Source organism: Crocodylus siamensis, chromosome 1 (genome assembly GCF_052110815.1).
Source record: "Crocodylus siamensis isolate JL-2025a chromosome 1, ASM5211081v1, whole genome shotgun sequence".
Lineage (NCBI taxonomy): Eukaryota > Metazoa > Chordata > Crocodylia > Crocodylidae > Crocodylus > Crocodylus siamensis.
In genome coordinates this window covers 150,870,871-150,892,470 of record NC_143395.1, presented here as the reverse complement: position 1 = coordinate 150,892,470, position 21,600 = coordinate 150,870,871, and the positions used below count along the sequence as shown (strand labels likewise).

Sequence of the window (21,600 nt, the reverse complement as noted above, 5' to 3'; positions counted from 1 at the left end):
TCTGCAGACCTCCGAGCAACAGATTGCAGCTTCCCCACTGTCTGCTGCTAGCAGCCTAGGCTCCATGGTGGGTGACAGGGGCCTGCCCAGAGTTTGATACTGTTCCTACAAAACCAGTTACCAAATAAGTCATTTTAAAATTTTGAATCTTGGAAAATAATGTGTCTCTTAATTCGTATTAGTTGTTTTAATGACCTAGAGGAATCTTCTTTAATTGTAGGATGTGTGGTATTAGAATCCAAGAGTAAGGTATTAAATATAGCTAGATTCTCCCCTGCACCATTCTCGCCAGCTTTGCACAGATCTCTGTATAGAAGTCCAGAAACTTTTTTGGATCCAACTTTTTTTGAGAGAGATGGGAGACATGATGATACCCTTTTAATCTCAGAATACTGTTACCTGCATTAATTAGTAATTTTGTATAGTAGCTAAATGTTAAAGTTAATCAGACAATCCTGTACCAGTAGATGTCACTGTAGGATTAAGACTGCAAAAGTTAGAGTTTCTGTGGACATAAGGTACAAGTCCTTCAAACTATATTTGCGAAGTGTTTATATATAATAATATGCCTCAAAGCACAAAGCCATTTTTCATGTTTTCTTTTACTTTGCTTAAAATGTATAACTCTGAGTTTTTCACAAAAGGCATTAAAATTCCAAAGTTATCATTTTTATTAGTAATCAAAAGAAGAGGGTGTTTGCTGAAATTTTTTTCTCAAGCCATATAAATTTTTAAGATTCTGTGAAGTTTGCATCTTATACAAATTTCTCACAGGGAAGTAGTTGTATAGTTATAGTATCTCTGTATGTCATCTCAGTTTAGTAAGTGGCTTTATCGTCTTTATTTTCAGATGACTTTTTAGTGCTCCATCTCTCTGACCTTATTCGTATGGCATTCATGGCTGCAACTGATCACAGCAACCAGCTGAGAATGGCTGGTCTCCAAGCGCTTGAAGACATTATCAAGAAATTTGCATCGGTTCCTGAGCCAGAGTTTCCAGGTCATGTGATACTGGAGCAGTACCAGGCTAATGTGAGACCTTCTTTATATATTTAGGAAATTGTGTATTTTTGCCAGTGTGCTAGTGTCAGTTCTGAGAACATTTTGTAACTTTTAAATGACTTGTGAAGGAACTTTGTGTTTGAGAGAATGTCCTGAAGAAACCATTTTATTTACCTCTTTAAAATTATTTCTGTATCTGTTCCAGCTATTAATTACAATTTAGTAACTGGTAGAAGTTCAAAAAAAAAATCAATAGCCATGATTCTTGAAAGCTAAATATTATGTGGTGTGTTTAAATTTTGGCAACAGTAATGGCCGTTTCATTGGTAGAATTTAGAATTTGAAAAGAACATTTTAATTTCTTCCAGAATGAATCTAATATACCTGTTTTTTTTCTTGGGGATTAATGACTATAGTTCTGTTCTATAAATCAGACCAGGAATCTATGAGAACACAATATGAAAATCTGAAAGAGTTCTAAGTTTTTTTTATTCCTGTGTGTGGCTAATTTATTGTGTGAAGTTGCTGAAATCTCTCAGTTCCTCCTCCCCTGATGTCTCAGTTTCTTCACTCTTAAAATTTGAATGAAGGAAGTTTTGTATTACAGGGAAGTTATGAGAGTTAAAAGGATGCAGGCAATTTAACATTTTTCATCTGTCTGACTTCGTTACTTGTGCCAATAAGTAATAGCTAAGGTTAGTGTCACTGGAAAATTTTTTTTGTCTGGTTACTTTGTGTGTGTATGTGTATAATAGCATTTTGCATATACAGTCAATTTTACTGTTCTCCTGTATTTAGGTTCTAATCCTGCAAACGTTTTACACATGTAACTTGTCCGATTGACTTCATGTATTCAAATTAAATACTATACGTATTTGCAGGATCACGGTCTTGGTTCATTTCCCCCAGTTTCAGTGGAGATTTTTCTTACAACAGAAGTGAGAGAGACGTTTATAAAACAGTAAAGTGTAGTAGTAAAAAAAAAAATTTCAGATTTTAAAATAGATTGAGACTCATGAGTCTCCATGTTGTCATTTAATACTGTAACAAAGTAATTGGACATATTTGTAAGGGCTACATGTAGATGCAAAGAATGCAATTATGGTTTCTGTCTTTTTTTTAAATGAGTTGTACCTCAGTATATTATCATTCTGAACATGATTGATTTCATTTTCGTTTGGAGACCTATGGTAAGCTGTTGTGTTCTTGACTTCATGATCTTTTACAAAATTAGCATTAATATTACTGTTTTTTATGTATCAAATTGGGTCTTATATGAGCCTACTAATCTAGAGTTCTTTTAAACGTGAAAGGAAATGGCATTTTTGTTGATGTGCAAAATCTGTATATAAAATCTTCTATTATAATTAAGCTTAAATATAACTTTATGAAGTTCTGAGCAGTTCAGAGTACTTCACTGGTCCAGGTCATACTCTTTTGTAGAAGAACTTACGGGAAAGGAAGCACAAGTTTTCTTGTGCAGGGACTGGGACTTCCCCGCTGTGATGCCAGACGAACTCAAGGGGAACACCTCCAGACCTCAGGCTGGGGAGGACCGGGCTGGAGAGCTTCTGGAGGGGCTGGACGTGTTCAAGTCAGCAGGTCCAGATGCTCTCCATCCCAGGGTGTTGAGGGAGCTAGCTGGGGTTATTGCAGGGCCCTTGGCACGGCTTTACGAGCACTCGTGGTGCTCAGGCCAGGTGCCAGATGACTGGAAGATAGCTAACGTGTTCCCCATCTTCAAAAAAGGGAAGAGAGAGGACCCGGGCAACTATAGGCCCATCAGTCTTACCTCAATCCTAGGGAAACTCTTTGAGAAGATCCTCAAGGAGCACATCTGTGATGGGCTGGCTTCAGGGATGATGCTCAGGGGCAACCAGCACGGTTTCATTAGGGGCAGGTCATGTCAGACCAACCTGATTGCCTTTTATGAACAGGTCACAAAGGCAATGGATGCAGCTGTTGCTGTGGACGTAGTCTTTCTAGACTTCAGCAAGGCCTTTGACACCGTCTCCCACCCTATCCTCATTAAAAAACTAGGCGACTGTGGCATTGATGCCTGCACAGTCAGATGGATTGCAGATTGGCTCAAGGGTCGTACTCAGAGGGTGGTGGTGGACGGGTCATCTTCACTCTGGGGGGAAGTGGGCAGCGGAGTCCCCCAGGGCTTGGTCCTTGGGCCCGCACTGTTCAATTTCTTCATTAGTGATTTGGCTGATGGGGAGAAATGCAACCTGTTTAAAATCGCTGATGATACCAAAATTTGGGGTAAGGTGAGCACACTAGTAGGGAAGGAAAGATTGCAGCAAGATCTGGATAGGTTACAGGAGTGGGCTAACATAAACAGTATGTGTTTCAATACTGACAAGTGCAGGGTGCTGCACTTAGGCAGTAGAAACCAGCAGCACACTTATAGAATGGGAAACTCCCTTCTTGAGAGCACGGAGGCAGAAAACGATCTTGGAGTCATTATTGGTTCTAAGATGAACATGGGCCAACAATGCGAGGTCACGGTTGGCAGGGCTAACTGCACTTTGTCATGCATCCACAGGTGCATCTCAAGTAGAGCCAGGGAGGTGATCCTCCCCCTATGTGACGCTGGTCAGGCCACAGCTGGAGTACTGCGTCCAGTTCTGTGCACCCCATTTCAGGAGGGACGTGGACAACATTGAAAGGGTCCAGAGGAGGGCCACCCGCATGATCCAGGGACAACAGGGCAGACCCTACAATGAAAGACTGCGGGACCTAAACCTGTTCAGCCTTCACAAGAGAAGGCCGAGGGGGGACCTGGTGACAGTCTATAAACTCACTAGGGGGGACCAGAAGGCTTTGGGGGAGACACTATTTCCCCTAGCGCCCCCTGGCATGACAAGGAATAATGGACACAAATTATTGGAGAGTAGGTTTAGATTAGACATCCGCAAGAACTACTTCACAGTTAGGGTGGCTAGGAGCTGGAACCAACTTCCTAGGGAAGTGGTGCTGGCTCCTCCCCTGGGGATCTTTAAGAAGAGGCTTGATGCCTACCTGGCTGGACTCATTTGAGTCTAGTCTTTTCTCCCGCCCAGGCGGGGAGTCGGACTTGAAGATCTACAAGGTCCCTTCCGACCCTACTTCTATGATTCTATGATAAGAAGTGACATAAAGTAATTTGCAATGTCTGTAGAATTGTCCTCTTGAGTGGGAGGGCAGTGTAGTACGAGAACAAGGGTGGCAGTATACCTTCCCTGTTCTCTAGTTCTTGGGGAAATTGTTGTAGTGAAGGCCAAGAGCTGTTGCGATCACTGCCTATGCTGCCCTTCCACCTAACAACATAGCTTCAGCAGTTTTGTTGGAAGTCCCATGATTACACTAACTTCATCGACTATAAACTTGTATTCTTGGGTCTGATCTCCCTAAATAACTCTTACACCTCCTGCACCCAGCAGCTCTTCTCCACCTACATTCTCTTCCAAATGCATATTCTGTAAATTCATTTGTTTTCCCTTTGGTTTATTTTGGTCAAGTTCTTGTCAAATATTTCTAAGGGCAGGATTGCCATTATCTAGTAGGGGCTTACCAGCCAATCTCTTTGGCTCTAACCTTCTGCATTCCAGTTTTGGATTCTTTCTATAAACACGGCTCCGGTTCCTTTGACCCAGCCCATACGGCTTGACTCCAGATTCTCTTTTATGTGTACGTTCTCTCTTTCTCTCTCTCTCTCTCTCTCTCCCTCCCTCCCTCCCTCCTTTTGCTTAACCACTCTCTGTTTTCTGGTTCATTTTCTACATCCTTTCTAAAGAACACTGTTCCTGCATCTGTCTTCACAGACCCTTTCACTTCCCGTCCTTTGTTTACCTGCAGGCTCCTTGGTAGTGCTTTCTCTTTTTACTTATTTTCATTTTTGTCCTACATTTCTGTCATTTGGTGTCTTCACTTTAGTGAAACTACCATAGCAAAGGCCACTAGCAGCCTCCTGTTTCCCAAATGCAAAGAATTGTTCTCCTCAGATATTCATCTCAGACTACTAGTAGGATAGTCATTCTAGGTGGGGTGTTTCAAATCATACCTGTTGAATGCTAGGTTGTCAACAGAGGTTGTTTTCTATTCCCTTAGAAAATTCAGGCAGTTTTTCAGCTGTGGAACAAAGAGGCTCTCGTTATGCTTCACAGCTTAGCTCTTTCTTTGTAACTTTTTTCAGTGTTTCACAGTAGGAATCCATTGTGTTACTTTTTTTTTAAGAAGTACAAACAGGTTGTGGATGCACTTTTCTGGCAGGAACGAGTAATGGTTCTCTCAGGTCTTGGTATCTCTTTCCCCCCAGCTCTCGATTGGAATACCTTTGTTCCCCTGTGACCCTGTCTTTTGGGACGCTGCTGTGCTGGCAGTACTTCCCCAGCTTGAGTCCACCAGTTCTTTTGCGTTCTGTCTTGGACTATAGCCTCATATTGATATGATGCATACTGAGTTTCACACCTATGTCATTAGCTATATACAACTCCTTGATGGATCTCACTCTGAAAAAGTTTTTGCTGTGTTTTTGTTTTGAGTTCCTGCCTTTTGTTCTCAGAATAGAAAAGTGATCTAGCAACTAAAATGTTTGGAATGCAGTCTAATGACATCCCTGACAGCACAATTCATGCTGTGCCCATGAAAGGAATTTGATTGTTTTAACTGTGAAATTTCCTCCTTGCTACTGTTGTGAATAATCCAGTTTTGGAAAGGTTGCCTAAAACTTATTGATTTCTGTAAATCCTATGCATATCCAGCTATGAAAATCCCAAAGTGTTGAGACCAGTCTTGAAGAAACTAAAGACAGTATAGTAGGCAATTAGGCCTCTGACCTAAGGCTAAGATTATGGCCCAGCGTTGGTCTCGCCACAAGTCCTGTATTTTTGTATCCATTTCTCATCACTGATCCATGCCAAACCGTAGGTAATTCAGTGATATATTTGGATAAATTTTGGTGTCATACTTGGTTAAGCAATGTACCACTTTGTGTGAACTCATTACCTGGACTAGCTTTTGTGACTCCTTTGTCCCTCTGGCTTTATTACTTGTTTGCCTGTCTCCACATTACCCCTCTCCCTCCTCCTCCTCTTCCCCATCCCTTCTTCATGTCTTCCCTGTCTCTTGTATTCTCATCACTCCTTGTTTGACAGCCTCTGTGTGCACAGTCCTTCATAGCATCTGATGAAGTGAGCTCTTGCTCACAAAAGTGTATACATTTCTGACACCCATGGGCTAACATCCTAAGGGATAGGCAGCACGGGTTTGTTGCGGGTAGGTCTTGTTTGACCGGGTGACCTATCACCTGGACCAGGGAGAAGAGATTGATGTCATATATCTTGACTTCAAAAAAGCTTTTGATCTGGTATCCCATGATCACCTCTTGGCCAAACTAGCCAGTTGCGGCCTTGGCTCCACCACAATCCGCTGGCTGGGAAATTGGCTCCGTGGTCGGACCCAAAGGGTTTTAATCGATGGCAGTCACTCATCGTGGTGCCCTGTGATCAGTGGGATCCCTCAACGCTCTGTCCTTGGACCCATACTGTTCAACATTTTCATTAATGATGTGGACATTGGAGTCAGGAGTGGACTGGCCAAGTTCGCTGATGACACCAAACTTTGGGGCAAAGCATCCACGCCGGAAGATAGGCGGGTGATCCAGGCTGACCTGGACAAGCTCAGCAAATGGGTAGACGAGAACCTGATGGTGTTTAACACCGAAAAATGCAAGGTTCTCCACCTTGGGAGGAAAAACCTGCAGCACCCTTATAGGCTTGGCAGTGCTACGTTGGTTAGCACTACAGAAGAAAAAGACTTGGGGGTCATCATTGACCACAAGATGAACATGAGCCTGCAATGCGATGCTGCGGCTAGTAAAGTGACCAAAATGCTGGCTTGCATCCATAGATGCTTCTCGAGCAAATCCCGGGACATCATTCTCCCCTTGTACTCGGCCTTGGTGAGGCCGCAGCTGGAGTACTGCATCCAGTTTTGGGCTCCACAATTCAAAAAGGATATGGAGAAGCTTGAGAGAGTCCAGAGGAGAGCCACGCGCATGATCAGAGGTCAGGAAAACAGATCTTACGATGATAGGCTGAGAGCCATGGGACTCGTTAGCCTGGAAAAGCGTAGGCTCAGGGGTGATCTGATGGCCACCTATAAGTTTATCAGGGGTGACCACCAGGATCTGGGGGAACGTTTGTTCACCAGAGCACCCCAAGGGATGACGAGGTCGAATGGTCACAAACTCCTGCAAGACCGTTTCAGGCTGGACATAAGGAAGAATTTCTTTACTGGAACAGTCTGCCAGCGGAGGTGGTTCAAGCACCTACATTGAACACCTTCAGGAGTAAATTGGATCCTTATCTTGCTGGGCTCCTATAACCCCAGCTGACTTCCTGCCCTTTGGGCAGGGGGCTGGACTCGATGATCTCCCGAGGTCCCTTCCAGCCCTGAAGTCTGTGAAATCTATGAAAAGATATGGCTTGCGGAGCGTATCCCACGGGTCTTGGACTGGACCTGTATACCATATGCAGAGTGCCCTGGCTCGAGCCCTAGTCCTGCTGTGGCCAGTCTGGGGCATATGTTGCATCTGGAGCATGGGGCCTGTCACTGCATCTGATTTGACACACAGATTAGCCCTATGCCCCTCTTCTGGCCTGCGGGGTCTAATGAGTTTGATACCTCTGAGTTAGCCTGTAAAATTCATCTCTCCCCTGCCTTCCATGGACAGTTAAGTTCAGTCTGATATGTGCCAAAGTATCTCCCAATTTCAAATTAATTCTCCCACCAGTTGCTTGAGGCAGCAGCCTCAGACCTCTTGTTTCACTAGTCTTTTACATATGCAAAGCAGGTAACCCTCGGTTCTCTGGACCATGGTGTACATGTAAAAGGTCTACTCACGTGCCTGATGAATCCGCTTGTATGGAGTCCTGCAACCATCGCACCAAGACCTTCAACATGTATGCATAGACAAGACTATGGAGGAGAGGAGGCTGCCCAAGATCTACTGTCCCTTCCCACCACCTTTAGACCATTGAGAAAGAATCCAAAGGCTAGACCAAGTCCAGACATTCACATAAGCTTCTCAGTACCTATTTATGTCAGGTTTACAATAAGGTGCCCTGATCAGACATCACCGTAAGCTTCCCAGTACAACAACCTGTTTTATTTGTATAAAGCATTTTGCATATGGTTATATTTTAAAATGTGTTCTATTTTGGATGATATTCCTGCTTGGATAAGTGGATGTTCTTAAAATGGGGTGTACAAGCAGTGCCAGTAACCTCTCAAGGTTGTTGATGTTTTAAGTTTCATGACAGTATTGCAATAAAATAGTGCCTTTGATACCAAATGAAAGAGGGAGAATATATTAATAATCTGGAAGCTGTAAGAGTGAAGGAAATAATTACTGTAGTATGAAAAGCTGCACATATTCAGCATTTTGTTACAAAGGATTTACAGTGACAAAAATGACAAAGGTATGTAACAGGTAAATTTGGTTTAAAAGGTGGTGTTACTTGTAAAGAAGGTTAAGTTATATATTTTTTCAGAAGAATACTGCTACAGATTTCTGTTGGTTAAATGATAGTGAGGACCAATCTGGACGCAGTTATGAAAACCCTAGGCTGCTCTCATCTTTTTTACATAATTGCATTTGTTGAGTGAGGGTTTTTAATAGATTCCTTTTTCATTTTTCATAGGTTGGAGCGGCACTAAGACCAGCTTTTTCCCAAGATACGCCTTCTGATATAACAGCAAAAGCCTGCCAGGTACAGAGAAAAATATGAAGGCTTTATAGTCGATACTTGACATATTTCATGTTTTTAAAAAATATATCTATATGATTTTTAGGAAAAAGGTGAGAAAATAAAAGTTAGCAAACACCCCCCTGCTGGAAAATGTGCAGTCCCATCCAAAAATTATCGCTTTATTAGGAATATCTTAAGAGGCTCTAGGAAACACATTTTGTTCAATAATGCAGTAATCATTTATGAGCAGTATTGTAAGATATCTGTTTATTTAGTCCTTCTGGAACTAATTATAGGTACATGTAAATTCTAGTTTTAAAATAAAAAAATCAACTTGCATATAAAATGAGACACTTGAATCAACATATCTATTAAAAAACAAGTATTGCATTTACCTGAATCTATGCTGACTCTGAATTTAGGATGAACCTCCCTCCCCCCAATAATTAAATTCTAGACCTGACAAATTGATTAATCTGCTATACTTTTCCACATATAGAATCTAATTATGGAGAGTTTCCTAAATTTGTGTTGTGTCCCCCCCTCACCCCCCATTGCAGCAGTGTGGTAAGCACAGGGGGGTAGGTGGTGGTGGAGAAGCTATCCCCATTCCCTCCTCCATCACTTGCCCCCTGGCAACCTCTTCTCCTTAGTGCCTGCAAGCCCCCCACTTGCTGCCCCTACCTATCCTGCTTTCATCTCACCTGGCCCCTGCCATTCCCCATGGTGGCTGCACATTCGGGCACCTCTCTCTCACCACTTGCTTGTCCCTCCAACCTTTGTTTGCACCCCCCCCCCCCAGTTGCCTGTTCCCTGCATCCTCCCTACCACCTCTTACCTTCTCTTTGCAACTCTGTCTCCTGCTTGGGCACTGCTGGTCCAGGGCTGGGAACCTGGAGCTCATGCTGCCTCCAGCCATAGCTTGGCCATGTAGCAGCTGTTGCAGTGGCAGTAGCATCAGGCCTGGCTCTTGGAGTTGGGGCTAGAGCAACTGCCATTGCTGTTTATACCCTTCACCTTGTCAAAGTTTACTTGTACATTGAATGCAGGGATGAGGAGCTTGAAGCGGCACTTTGAAAATTAATTTTTAAAACTCTTTTTCTATTATCAAAAGCTTGTTTTTTCTGTGCAACCCCATTTGATCTTATATGCTTGTGAATTTTAGTTCAGATGGGCCTATATGGGCTACTGTAAATGACATTCCTGTTTTATTTTGGTGGTACTATAATGTGGGTCTTCTGCGGCACCTAAGAATATCCTGAAATTTTTTTACAAATACATTTTATCCACTTGTGCCTGTACTTGTCTAGGCTGACTTTGTATTTACTTTAAGGGAAATCTTCTTTCCAAAGTCACAAGAACCTTAAAGTCTGTAAGAGCTTTCTTGTCTCTCCCTTGTCTGAGAAAAGCTTCCATGGACCTAGAAGGGGTTCTATTACGAGAACCGTATTGCTACCCCAAACCTTAACCATTCCCATCACAGCAAACAGTCTTGATCAAAACAACTTCAAAGCAGAAAAAAATTGTCAATGTGTGCAGAAAATTATTCTCTTTTTGGGTCCAACTATGCTAGAAAACAAAGAAAGAGACACTGATTTAATTTGAACCCTGTGTTTCTAGTTCCATATGCCTCTTTAAAACCTCCACTGGAATTAAAGAAGTGCCCTTATTCCAAGGGAAATGCTGTCACTTGCCCTTCTCAAGACAAAGCATTGCATTAAAATGTTTCGACTGCCTGACTCCTGTGTTTATGCTGCATAGTACTTACAGTGGAATGAATGGGTGATGGGTCTGTTGTGCCTCCCTCCCATGATAACATGAGGGTAAACATTCTGCTGCCATCTGTTCTAGAAGGTGGAGAGGTATAAAATCACTCTGTAATATGACGCTAGTACAAGAACAGAAATTTCACTACTTGGGAAGAAGCCCACTGTGTACCTGTTCCCTTCCACCTACCTGGAGAACCTGTTGAAGTGAAGATGTGGAAGAAAAACTTAGGCATCTTTGACTCATAGGTGTGGGGAAACTGCTCTCCCATCTTTTGAGTGGCATTAAATGTTGTGGGGAGAACTTATACAGTCTAGGTAATCTTAACTATATGCAAGAGTTTATACAAAGCAATATCCCCACTTCACTCTTCAGGAAATATTTCAGGGAAGGTAAACTGTTTCAGTTTAGATGCAGCTAATAACTATCTCAAAGTTTAGAATCATTGCGCTGTAAGAGACCTCAAGGGATCATGTAGTCCTGCTCCCTGTACAGACGCAAGCTTTACTTTACCTAAGCCATCCCTGGCCTGTCTTGTCATAGACCAGTAAAGAAACTAGAAACAGTTTCTAGTATCTAGCTGCTCTGACATCTAGGAATTTTGTCCTGAAGGTTGACTTCTTAAATAGGATTGGAAGGGACCTCAGGATGCTATTTAGTCCAACCCCCGTTCAAGGCAGAATCATCCCTTTCTAAGATGAAATATTCCTTTCTGTAGTATAAGCACACTTCGCTGTTTCTCTCACCATCAGCAGTTGTGGAAACCATTGCTGTCATTTTATGACATTTCAATATATTTCAGAACTGTTTTCACATCACCCTTCTTTTTTCAGGGTAACCTTTCCATTTTCTTCCACCTTTTACTAATGTAGCTTATTTTCTAACCTCCAAAACCCTTAGATCTTTGCCCACGTCCTTCCTCAAATGACCAAAAACCGGCCAAATAGACCAGTGCTATTACTTAATACTTGGATACTGTACTATCTATTAGTGTAATCCATGATAGCATTTTTCTTTTTTGCAACAGTGTCATATTATTGACTCTGCAACTCTCAGATCGCTCTTGGCAGTGCTGGTGCCCAGCCAACTCTCTCCCATGTTCTACTTGTACAAAGATTTATCTTTCTTGTTTATGGCTGAGTTGCCATTTTTTTCAAGATGGTGAATAGAATTAAAATCCAAAACTACATTTTACATCCAATACTCCGAGATCCAGTGCCACCTGCAAATTTGATGTGTATATTCTCTGCTCTTTCATCCAGATCATTAATAAAAAATGTTGACCAGCCCAGGTCTCTCCTTTTGATATTTCCAATTGATGCTGATCCATCCAATGTTTGTTGCCTACAGTCTTTCAGCCATCTCTCTATCCAAGGTAGTTCCCTGCTACTCCTCATTTCTCCAGCTAATAATATGGCTATATCATGTGTCACTGTTTTAAAATCTGGACCTTAATAAGGTTTTCATGCCATTTGCATTTTCATTTTCCAACAATCCAGTTGTCCTACGAAAGGAGACCAGGTTAGTTTAGCATGGTTTATTCCCAGTGAATAGTTGCTGCCTGCTAGTGACACCTTTTTGTCTTCTAGGTGCTAACAAATGGATTGCTTTTCAGATTTGTTTGGCCAAGATGGGTGCTATGTTTGCATGCTATCTAAAAATGAAATGGGTGAAAATTGTACCATGGCTACCTCACTTGTCACAGATACCATTAGCACTGGAAATCTATGTTGTACTTTTGAGGCTTTGATTTATTTTAAGATGCTAGTTACAGGGGCATGGTGCTACACAAGAACAGGTGATCTGCAGGATGCCTGAAACTTGAGGACCTGTTGCAAATGAAAAAACCCACAAAATTCATGTCTTCCCCCTTCCCTCACACTTGTATGGTGGTACCTTTTACAGGACATGGTACTGGAAGAAAATCTTGTAAAATGGATGGATAAATACACACTTAAAATACTGCAACAGTGTTAAATTGCAAGTCATGAATATGCTTAATTCTTCCTTTTTGATGATTTTGATGGCATTCGGTACATAATTTCACATCAGATAGATTAAAAACAATGTGTAAATAACTGCTTTTTTAAGTACTACTGTTTAAGTACCTAATTCAAAATAAGTGCAATGACAAATTGTATTTGCATGATTTGGTAAACACACCCAAGATGGAATAAAATCTTTTGTTTCTTCTATTTACTGTGAGTCATGGATAAATATATATTTTACATGTTTTATGTGGATCTGCAATTTATGTAATTCATGAATTTATGTAATTCATAAATTGCAGATACGCTGAATTTGTTTGAGCTTTTATCAGTTTGATTAGTTTAAATTTATTCTTGCCCAGGTATGTAGTACGTGGATAGGGAGCGGAGTTGTAAGTGACCTGAATGACCTTCGTCGAGTTCACAATCTCCTCGTCTCCTCCCTGAGAGTACAAGCAGGAAAGGGGTCTTCAAGCCAGCTTTACCGAGAGAGTGCCACCACTATGGAAAAACTAGCGGTCCTGAAAGCCTGGGCTGAGGTAAACATTTGTTGCTGTTTCCTTCATATTTTTAGTTTAGCTTCATTAGCATGGCTGCAGCCCATCCCGCTGTTTTAGCTAGCCAGTCAGCCCAAAGGTTGCCATCTTCTCCAGAGACTGTCTTCCTCTTTCTTCAGGTCTTTGATTCTACTTGTCATTCCATTCCTTTCACTACAGGGGTTCAGATCCTTTCCTTTGAATTCATCTGTGATTTTTATGCTACTTCTGTTGTATCATTCACTGCTGCTCCTCTTCTCATAGCCTCTGCTATGCACAGTTAGTCTCTCTCATATGCTTACTCTTTTCTCCCCATGTTCGTACCCATGGCTTTAAAAAAATAATGTGTTGATTAAGTGAATGGTTTTCAACCTTCTTTCATTTGTGGACCCCTAAAAAATTTCAAGTGGAGGTGTGGATCCCTTTGAAAATTTTGAATGGAAGTGCAGACTCCTGTGAATTGTAAGTGTGAATATACACATAATTTTTATTGCTCACAGTCCTTTTTCATGGACTTCTTATGCATAGTCTGTGGATCCCTCTGAGTCCATGGACCAAAGGTTGAAAACCACTGAAATAGTATGTTGGACTGTCGGGGTTCCTGCGCCCTGGGGACCCAGCCAACACTACCTGCCAGTGGTTTAGTGTGTCATCACCTGTAATTGGAGTGTCCCACGTGTGCGTTTCGCCTGCCACGACTTTGATGTTAACGGAGTTGGTTCAGACGTCTGACGCGCGTAATCCAATTATGAGTCTCGCCGACGTCTCGTGAGGTCCTGCGTTGCTGAGGGCTCCGCCTCCCCTACACCCTCACCCGTACCTCCAGGCTGGTGACCAACTGATTGGTATGGCCACGTGTCCTCAAGTCCACTCAGATAAGCCACAAAAGAAGGAATAAAAATCAAAACAAGCACTACGACCAAGACGGTTCCCTTGATCGGGGCAGCTGCTCTGGCCGTCCGCAGCTGCCTTCCTATTCAAACTTGCCCTCCTAGGGGTCAAGCCCTCTTGTAGGGCTTTACACGGTTCCCTTTTTGACAATTTAAGTTTGTAGTTGAACTGCGCCCCTCTTACAAGGACTACGGCACCCAAAGTTAGTAGTGCCCTCCTATTAGGGCCTTTATGGTACCCTTCTGCCGGGCTCCACCGGCTCCCGGCCGGCAAACCAACAGTTCTATTCCCCGCAGGGACCAGCAGACTGGGTTCAAAAACCCCTCTGGTGTTTAGCTTTTTGCCAGAGGCTCCTACCCGCATTCAGCGTTGCTCTCCTTTCTCCACACACCGGGGTAAGGGGAACTTCTGCTGGTCTCTTTGCGGCTGCGGACCTGGAGCCGCTGACCCTCTGCTCAGCCCTAGAGCCTTGGAGCCTGCTGGCTCCTTCTCTCCCTCACATGGACTAATAAGAAATTCTCCTGGTAATGCATAGTCAGCTATCCGTCTGCTTAGATGTTGTTTGGGAATGATAGATTCTAAGGATCTTTAGTGTCCTAAAAATTGGATTTTATATACAACATTCTGTATTGTAAATAATTTATTACGATGTCCACACGGATTAGATTGAGAGAGACTTTTTAGAAGATACTATATGAATGTGTCACTAAGCATTGTTGCCTTAATAGGATGTATAATCTCATACAGTTGTAGAAAAATGGTCTTATTTTCAGACCTGCTAGCTCCAAAAGCTACTGCTAAGGTTAGTAGAAGTGGTAGAAGCCTAGTACCTCTGAAAATCAAACCAAAAATATATACAAAGGTGTGATTAGACAGTAAGCATAAGACATTGTTGCACAGAAAATGTATACTCATTTCAAGTGCTCTGAATGGTTACATTTATATTAAAGTTGCTGTAAAATAGTTTAGGTTGACTTCAATGTCTTGTGTTTAATGGTGATAGTGCACTTAGCTTTTGCCTCAAAGTATTGTTTTATGCATAACCTTTTAAATGTTGGTGTATTTTCGAGCATGTATAATGGGATGACTGTAGCATAGATCCCAGAAGGTGCCATGCCAAATGGAACAGTCAGTGATCCAAGACTTACTAAAGCATTTCTGAAACAGCTTGCCCTATGCAAAATGTTCTTGTAATGGAAGAACAGAAGTACCTGATTTAAGAGTCTGTGTTGTGCGAGCTGCCATTTTGAATTACTTTCTAAAACGTTACCCCTGTGGTATAGAGTGCTACAAGTGTTTTGAAAAGGATGAGCAAGAAATGGAACACAGGTTGGGTTTTTGTTTGTCTTTCTCATATTAACATATGGTAGGTTTTTGTGCGTTTACTCTTTTTTGGAGATTATTTTTGAGAGAGAGAAGGTTTAACACTTCATCCCATTGTGTTAATCAAGCTATTTACAGCTTTTATTTTTTGAAGGAAAGCATCTGTTGTGTGGGGACATTTATTTCTGATATATTTCTTCTCTGAAAGCACATTTTATTTCTACTGCATATCTGCGTATTTACTCTTATTAATAAATAACAGCAAACCATCAAAAATAAAGAATAGCTTTTCTTATGAAGCCTGATCTACACCTAGAAATATTCCAAATTAAGCTACATTTGATTTTAGTCACTTTAACGTTACCAGATGAATTTGCTAGTCAGCTTCCACCAGATGGTAAACAAGGCATGATCTTAAACTCATTTCAGAGTATTTCTGAGAGGTTATATTAATTAACTACATTTATTCAGAAATCAGAACAACCATAAATTATATTCTTCAGGTAAAAGTCTGGGTAGTCAGATTGGCTTTGTACTGTGTTCAGAACATTGGCAAATTTTACTTTGAAATAAGGGCAGATAAAGGTTAGTAGCTTTGCTGCTTTTCTTGTAGATTGTATTCTGGTAAATTTTGTAGTAATTTTTAAGGACTTCAACTACACAAAAAAAATCTAAATTTTTTTGATAAACCCAAGGGGTCACCTAGTGTGGAATCTCGTTTCCCTTAGAAAAGACTTCTCCTTTTCTTTTAATGGTTTTATAATCTAAACTTTTGTATGCATTTTGTTTATAGGTGTATGTTGTAGCTATGAAGATAAAAAAAGAGGCTGAAACTAAACCAAAGCGAGCCATAAAGAATACAAATGAAGATGAAGAAGATTTTGGTGCTGTGGATGAGCTCCCACCAGACAGTTTGATAACACTTGTACAACCTGAACTACCCACACTTAGTCGCCTCTGGTTAGCTGTGCTCAAAGACTATGCTCTTTTAACGTTACCAGCTGAATTTGCGAGTCAGCTTCCACCAGATGGTAAACACAATTTCTTTTTTTTTTTTTTTTTTTTAATTTTAGTGAAAGGACAGAACAGATATCTCAGCAGGGAATTTTGAACTCTTTTTAATAATTACCTCTTTTCAATTTTGTACCTGCAGAAACTTGACATAATTACATGGCATACTAGGATGCATACCTATTGTAAAAAAAAAGGTAGAAATGTTAAGGCTTGCCTGTATGTTGTGTGTGTTTCTTCAACATTTTGGAATCAAGTATTCCATATCAGAGTCGAGATGTGAGGTGACATTAATATCATGCCTTGCAGAACGCCAGTACTTAATCCATGGGGCTGGGCTGTGTGGCAGGGCGCAACCCATAGTGCTTTGGGGGAACCTGCAGCTTGTGGTGTGTGTGCTGTGGTGCTACTGGGGAGTCCACAGCCAGGGTGCCCATGCAGGTGCGGTACAGTGGGGGACCTGAGAGTGAGGCTGATATGCCTGCATCTGGGACTCGGTGAAGGGGCTGCCCATATGCACAGTGCAACATGGGGGCACCCAAAGGACCCAAGGTTTGTGCTAGTATGACCCTTGCTGGTGAAGCCTGGGTGTCATGCAGCCCCTGTCCACTAATAAGTTGAATGGTCCTGTTGTATGGTGAATCAGGACCATGCCTATAGAGCAGGGGTGAGCAAAATACACCCCACGGACCAGATCTGGCCCGCAAGGCCATTCTATCTGGGCAATGGGACCTCTAAAAAATTTACATAATTAATTATTATCTATCCGTGGCTGCCTGTCAAAGATGACAAGGCACCAGTGGCAGTAGGACTCAGGGGGAGCCGGCAGCAGGATCCAGTAGCCACAGCAAGGCCTGGCCTGCCCTGCCCCACCCCGATCCCCTAACCAGAATTCCTTGCCTAGCGGAGGCTTCTGGCCTGGCAACCCAGGGGCTGTTCCCTGCCTCCTTCCAGCAAACTCAGCTAAGAAAGGGCAGAGGGAGGCAGGGGAGGACTGCAGATGTTTGCCCTGGTCCTCAGGGCCAGCTCCTGCCGAGTCCTATGGTCTGGTAATGCAACCAGAAACTACGTGGTTTCAGACCAGCTGGCGGGGGGTGGTGAGAAGTGGCGACGGTGGGCAGAAAAGTGGGGAAATGGCAGCTACAGGCCAGGGGGCAGTGGCAGTAAGCAGGCGGGTGTGAGGGCGGGGCCCATGCCAAAGCCCTGGGTCCAGGGCCAGCAAGAGCCCTGAGTAGCGTGGCAGGAGCGTGGGGCCCAGGCTGGGGTTGTATGGAGCCAGGCCAGGCTGCACCAGCAAGGAGAGCTGGGAGCCAGCCCAGCTCCATAGAGCCCCTGTCAGCCCAGGCCCTGAGCTCCTGCTGCCCTGCTCTCTGTGTGCAATGAGGGAAGGAGAGAGTATGTGTGTATGCTCTTAGGGTGAGTGCCACGCATACCCCACAATACATATGCAGCCAAAACCCCCTTGCAGACCTCCATACCGACAACCCCTCACACACCCCAGCCACCCTCCTTTCCACACATCCACAAGCCCCATACCCACCTATACCCCACATTTCCACACATACACCCACCTGCTCCTTCATCACACATGCATCCACACCCCACATGCCCACCCACCCACCCAGACCCTCTACCTCCCACAATATACAAGAGTCAGACTTCATTTTAAGCTATTGTGCAATCACCTCTATGTACATTACACAAACGCATGTAAATCAGGGCAAAAATATTTTTTTGAAATCAAATTAATGGATGTTGTAGTAGATGTTTGATTTTTTTTAGAATATAATTTGATATTTTTCTGGTTCCAAGATGGCAAACCCATTTGCTGAAAGGAGTACTTCCGGGGGCAAGGGGAGGAACTCCTGGTGGCAAAGTTCAGGGGTTAGGGGGCGGGACTTCCAGTCCCAAAATGGCAACCAAGGGCTGGGGCACCTTTCAAGGGGTAGGGCCAGAGACAACCTTAGCAGGGTGCGGGGCCTGAGTCAAATCAGCCTGTGCTGGGCCCTGCCCCTAGAAGCCGGTGATGGATTCAGCGGCGAGGGGATGGGGTGCTGAATGGCCGGATGTGAAGCCGGCAGCAGTGCAGAGTCACCGTGGCCACTCTGCCTGGCTCTGTGGGGCTTGGTGCCCAGGGTGGTTGCCCCAATTTGCCGCTCCCCCAGGGATGGCCCTGGGTGGGGTTACCTATGCGGCCCTTCACAGCTTTACGACACTGGGTAAGCGGCCCTTCAGCTGAAATAATTGCCCATTCCTGCTATAGAGGGTCAAGTGGATATGTAGGTATTTCCTGTTACTCCCATGATCTGTCACTGCCACTATACCACAAGATGTCAGACTTTAATGGCTGTTTTTTTTCTGTGAGTTAACATTTAGTTTGATAATTTAACAGGTGGGGCATTTTACACTCCAGAGACAATTGATACAGCTAGATTGCACTACCGGAACTCATGGGCTCCAATACTGCATGCAGTGGCACTCTGGCTAAATAGTACAGGATTTAATACTTCCGAGTCAACAGAAGAAGCAGCTGCAGCAATACCTAATTCGCAGAAACGTGCTACTTCTATTATGTTAAACCAGGCACCTGGAACACCACCTACCACTAAATCTTTGCTAGAGATAAACAAAGATAGAATGCATTTGATTTTAGGTAAGAGTCATGGATTACATTTCAGAGTTAAACACAGCTGCTTTGTGGTATTAAGTGGATATCATTTTCTTAACATTTAATGATATTTGGTGATAGTGAAAATGGCCCATCTATCCATAGATTTCATAGATTTTTAGGGTGGGAAGGGACCTCAGGAGATCATTGAGTCCAACCCTCTGCCCTGGGCAGGAAAGAGTGCTGGCGTTAGATGACCCCAGCCAGGTGCTTGTCCAGTCTCCTCTTAAAGACCTCCAGGGTAGGGGAGAGCACCACCTCCCTTGGAAGCCTCCAGATTCTAGTAACGCTTACTGTGAAGTACTTCCTGATGCCCAATCTAAATTTGCTCTCTGTCAATTTGTGGCCATTGTTACTAGTTACCCCAAGGGGTGCCCTGGTAAATAGAGTGTCTCCTATTCCTTTCTGCTACCCCCCCCCCCGATGAATTTCATAGAATCATAGGAGTAGGGTCAGAAGGGACCTTACAGATCTTCAAGTCCGAACCACTGCCAGGGCAGGAGAAAAAAAACTGGGCTCAAATGATTCCAGCTAGGTAGGCATCAAGCCTTCTCTTAAAGACCCCCTAGGGTAGGAGCCAGCACCACTTTCCTTGGAAGTTGGTTCCAGATCCTAGCCGCCCTAACTGTGAAGTAGTTCTTACGGATGTCTAATCTAAACCTCCTGTCCAGCAACTTGTGGCCGTTATTCCTTGTTAAACCAGGGGGTGCTAGGGGAAACAAGGTCTCACCCAAACCCTTCTGGTCGCCCCTAGTGAGTTTATAGACAGTCACCAGGTCCCCTCTCAGCCTTCTCTTGTGAAGGCTGAACAGGTTCAGGTCCCACAGTCTCTCATTGTAGGGTCTGCCCTGTTGCCCCCGGATCATGCGAGTGGCCCTCCTCTGGACCCTCTCCAAGTTGTCCACATCCCTCCTGAAGTGGGGCGCACAGAACTGGACGCAGTACTCCAGCTGTGGCCTGACCAGTGTTGCATAGAGGGGGAGGATCACCTCCTTGTTCCTGCTAGAGATGCACCTGTGGATTCACGACAAGGTGCGGTTAGCCCTTCCAACCGTGACCTCATGTTGTTGGCCCATGTTCATCTTGGAGTTAATAATGACTCCAAGATCCCTCTCTGCCTCCGTGCTTTCAAGAAGGGAGTTTCCCATTTTATAAGTGTGCTGCTGGTTACTGCTGCCCAAGTGCAGCACCCTGCACTTGTCAGTGTTGAAGTGCATCCTGTTTTTGCTAGCCCACCCCTGTAACCTATCCAAGTCTTGCTGCTGTCTTTCCCTCCCTACTAGCGTGCTTACCTCACCCCAAATTTTGGTATCATCAGTGAAATTTGTAGGGGGCCACAAGATCATCTCAGCCTTCTCTTGCGGAGGCTGAAGAGTTCCGGGTCCCTCAATCTCTCCTCACAGGGCCTTATCTGCAGGCCCCTAACCATACAGTAGCCCTCTTCTGAACCCTCTCAAGGTTATCCACATCCCTCTTGAAGTGCGGCGCCCAAAACTGGATGCAGTACTTCTGCTGCGGCCTTACCAATGCCACATAGAGGGGAAGTATCACCTCCTTAGACCTGTTTGTGATGCACCTGCTAATGCATGACAGAGTGCAGTTAGCTTTACTTATCTCTTTGTCACATGGACGACTCACGTTCATCTTGGAGTCTACCATGTCTCTGAGATCCCTTTCTGCTGCTGTGCTAGTTAGAAGGTCATTATCTCCCAATCTGTTTGTGTGCTGGTTATTCTTTCTCCCTAGGTGCAGCACTTTGCATTTATCTTTATTAAACTGCATCCTATTCTGTTCTGCCCAGTTTTCCAACCTGTCCAAATCCACCTGAATCAATTTCTTGCCTACCCATGTGTTTACTTTGCCCCATAATTTGGTGTCATTTGCAAATTTGGACAAAGTGCTCTCCATGCCCTCATCCAAGTCACTGATGAAGATGTTGAACTGTACTGGTCCAAGGACCAAACCCTGGGAACCCCACTGCCCACATCTTTCCAGGTCAATACTGACCCGTCCACCACCACTGCCTGGGTGCATCTCATAAGCCATTTCACCACCCACCTGACCATGTAATCATCTACGTCACAATCGCTTAGTTTATTTATAAATGGGATGAGACACCATATCAAAGGCCTTTTTAAAATCCAAGTAAATGACATCTACCTCAACTCCTACATCTATTGTAAATGACATCTATCTTGATTTTTGCATTCTTTCTAGTGCATAGCCTGGAAACCCCCCTCTTTAGAAAAAAGAATTGTAGCTGTGAAAAAGACCTGTATCAGACTTTGTTTCTATTGTTCAAAGATAAAAATGTGTTGGGTATCTGTATATAGCTCAGATGACAAATTTTAGTATATAGACTTGTATTCTGTTAATAGTTTTAAAATTGTGATCTAGGGAACATTATTCAGTAAAAAGTATTTAGACAAGTCCTTGCTTTTACCTGCACTGCAGTGTCTCATCTGTAGATTTGAAGGTAGTAGTTATCTACTTTTACAGTGCCACTGTAACATCTATTAGTAATGAATCATTTGGTGATTTCAGTGATCAAGGCTATGAGAGTGTCCACATGTACAATTTTCTTAGGATTTAGAATACCAGCTTTCTTAATGTGCTTTATTACTTTTGTGGATTTTCTGAATTCATAAGGATCTCTATAATTTCAATGTGATGTA

At 43.4% G+C, this 21,600-nt stretch overlaps 1 protein-coding gene across 1 annotated transcript in view; it reads left to right on the top strand.

Annotated features, from left to right (window-relative positions):
• Nucleotides 1-21,600, top strand: part of HEATR5B (HEAT repeat containing 5B) — a 90,738-nt gene that overhangs the window by 45,322 nt on the left and 23,816 nt on the right. Inside the window, exons 26-30 of the mRNA XM_090045366.1 lie at nt 851-1,032; nt 8,694-8,762; nt 12,859-13,035; nt 16,040-16,277; nt 18,650-18,910. Of these exons, the coding sequence (XP_089901492.1) occupies nt 851-1,032; nt 8,694-8,762; nt 12,859-13,035; nt 16,040-16,277; nt 18,650-18,910 (927 nt within the window). The remainder of the gene's footprint in view (nt 1-850; nt 1,033-8,693; nt 8,763-12,858; nt 13,036-16,039; nt 16,278-18,649; nt 18,911-21,600) is intronic.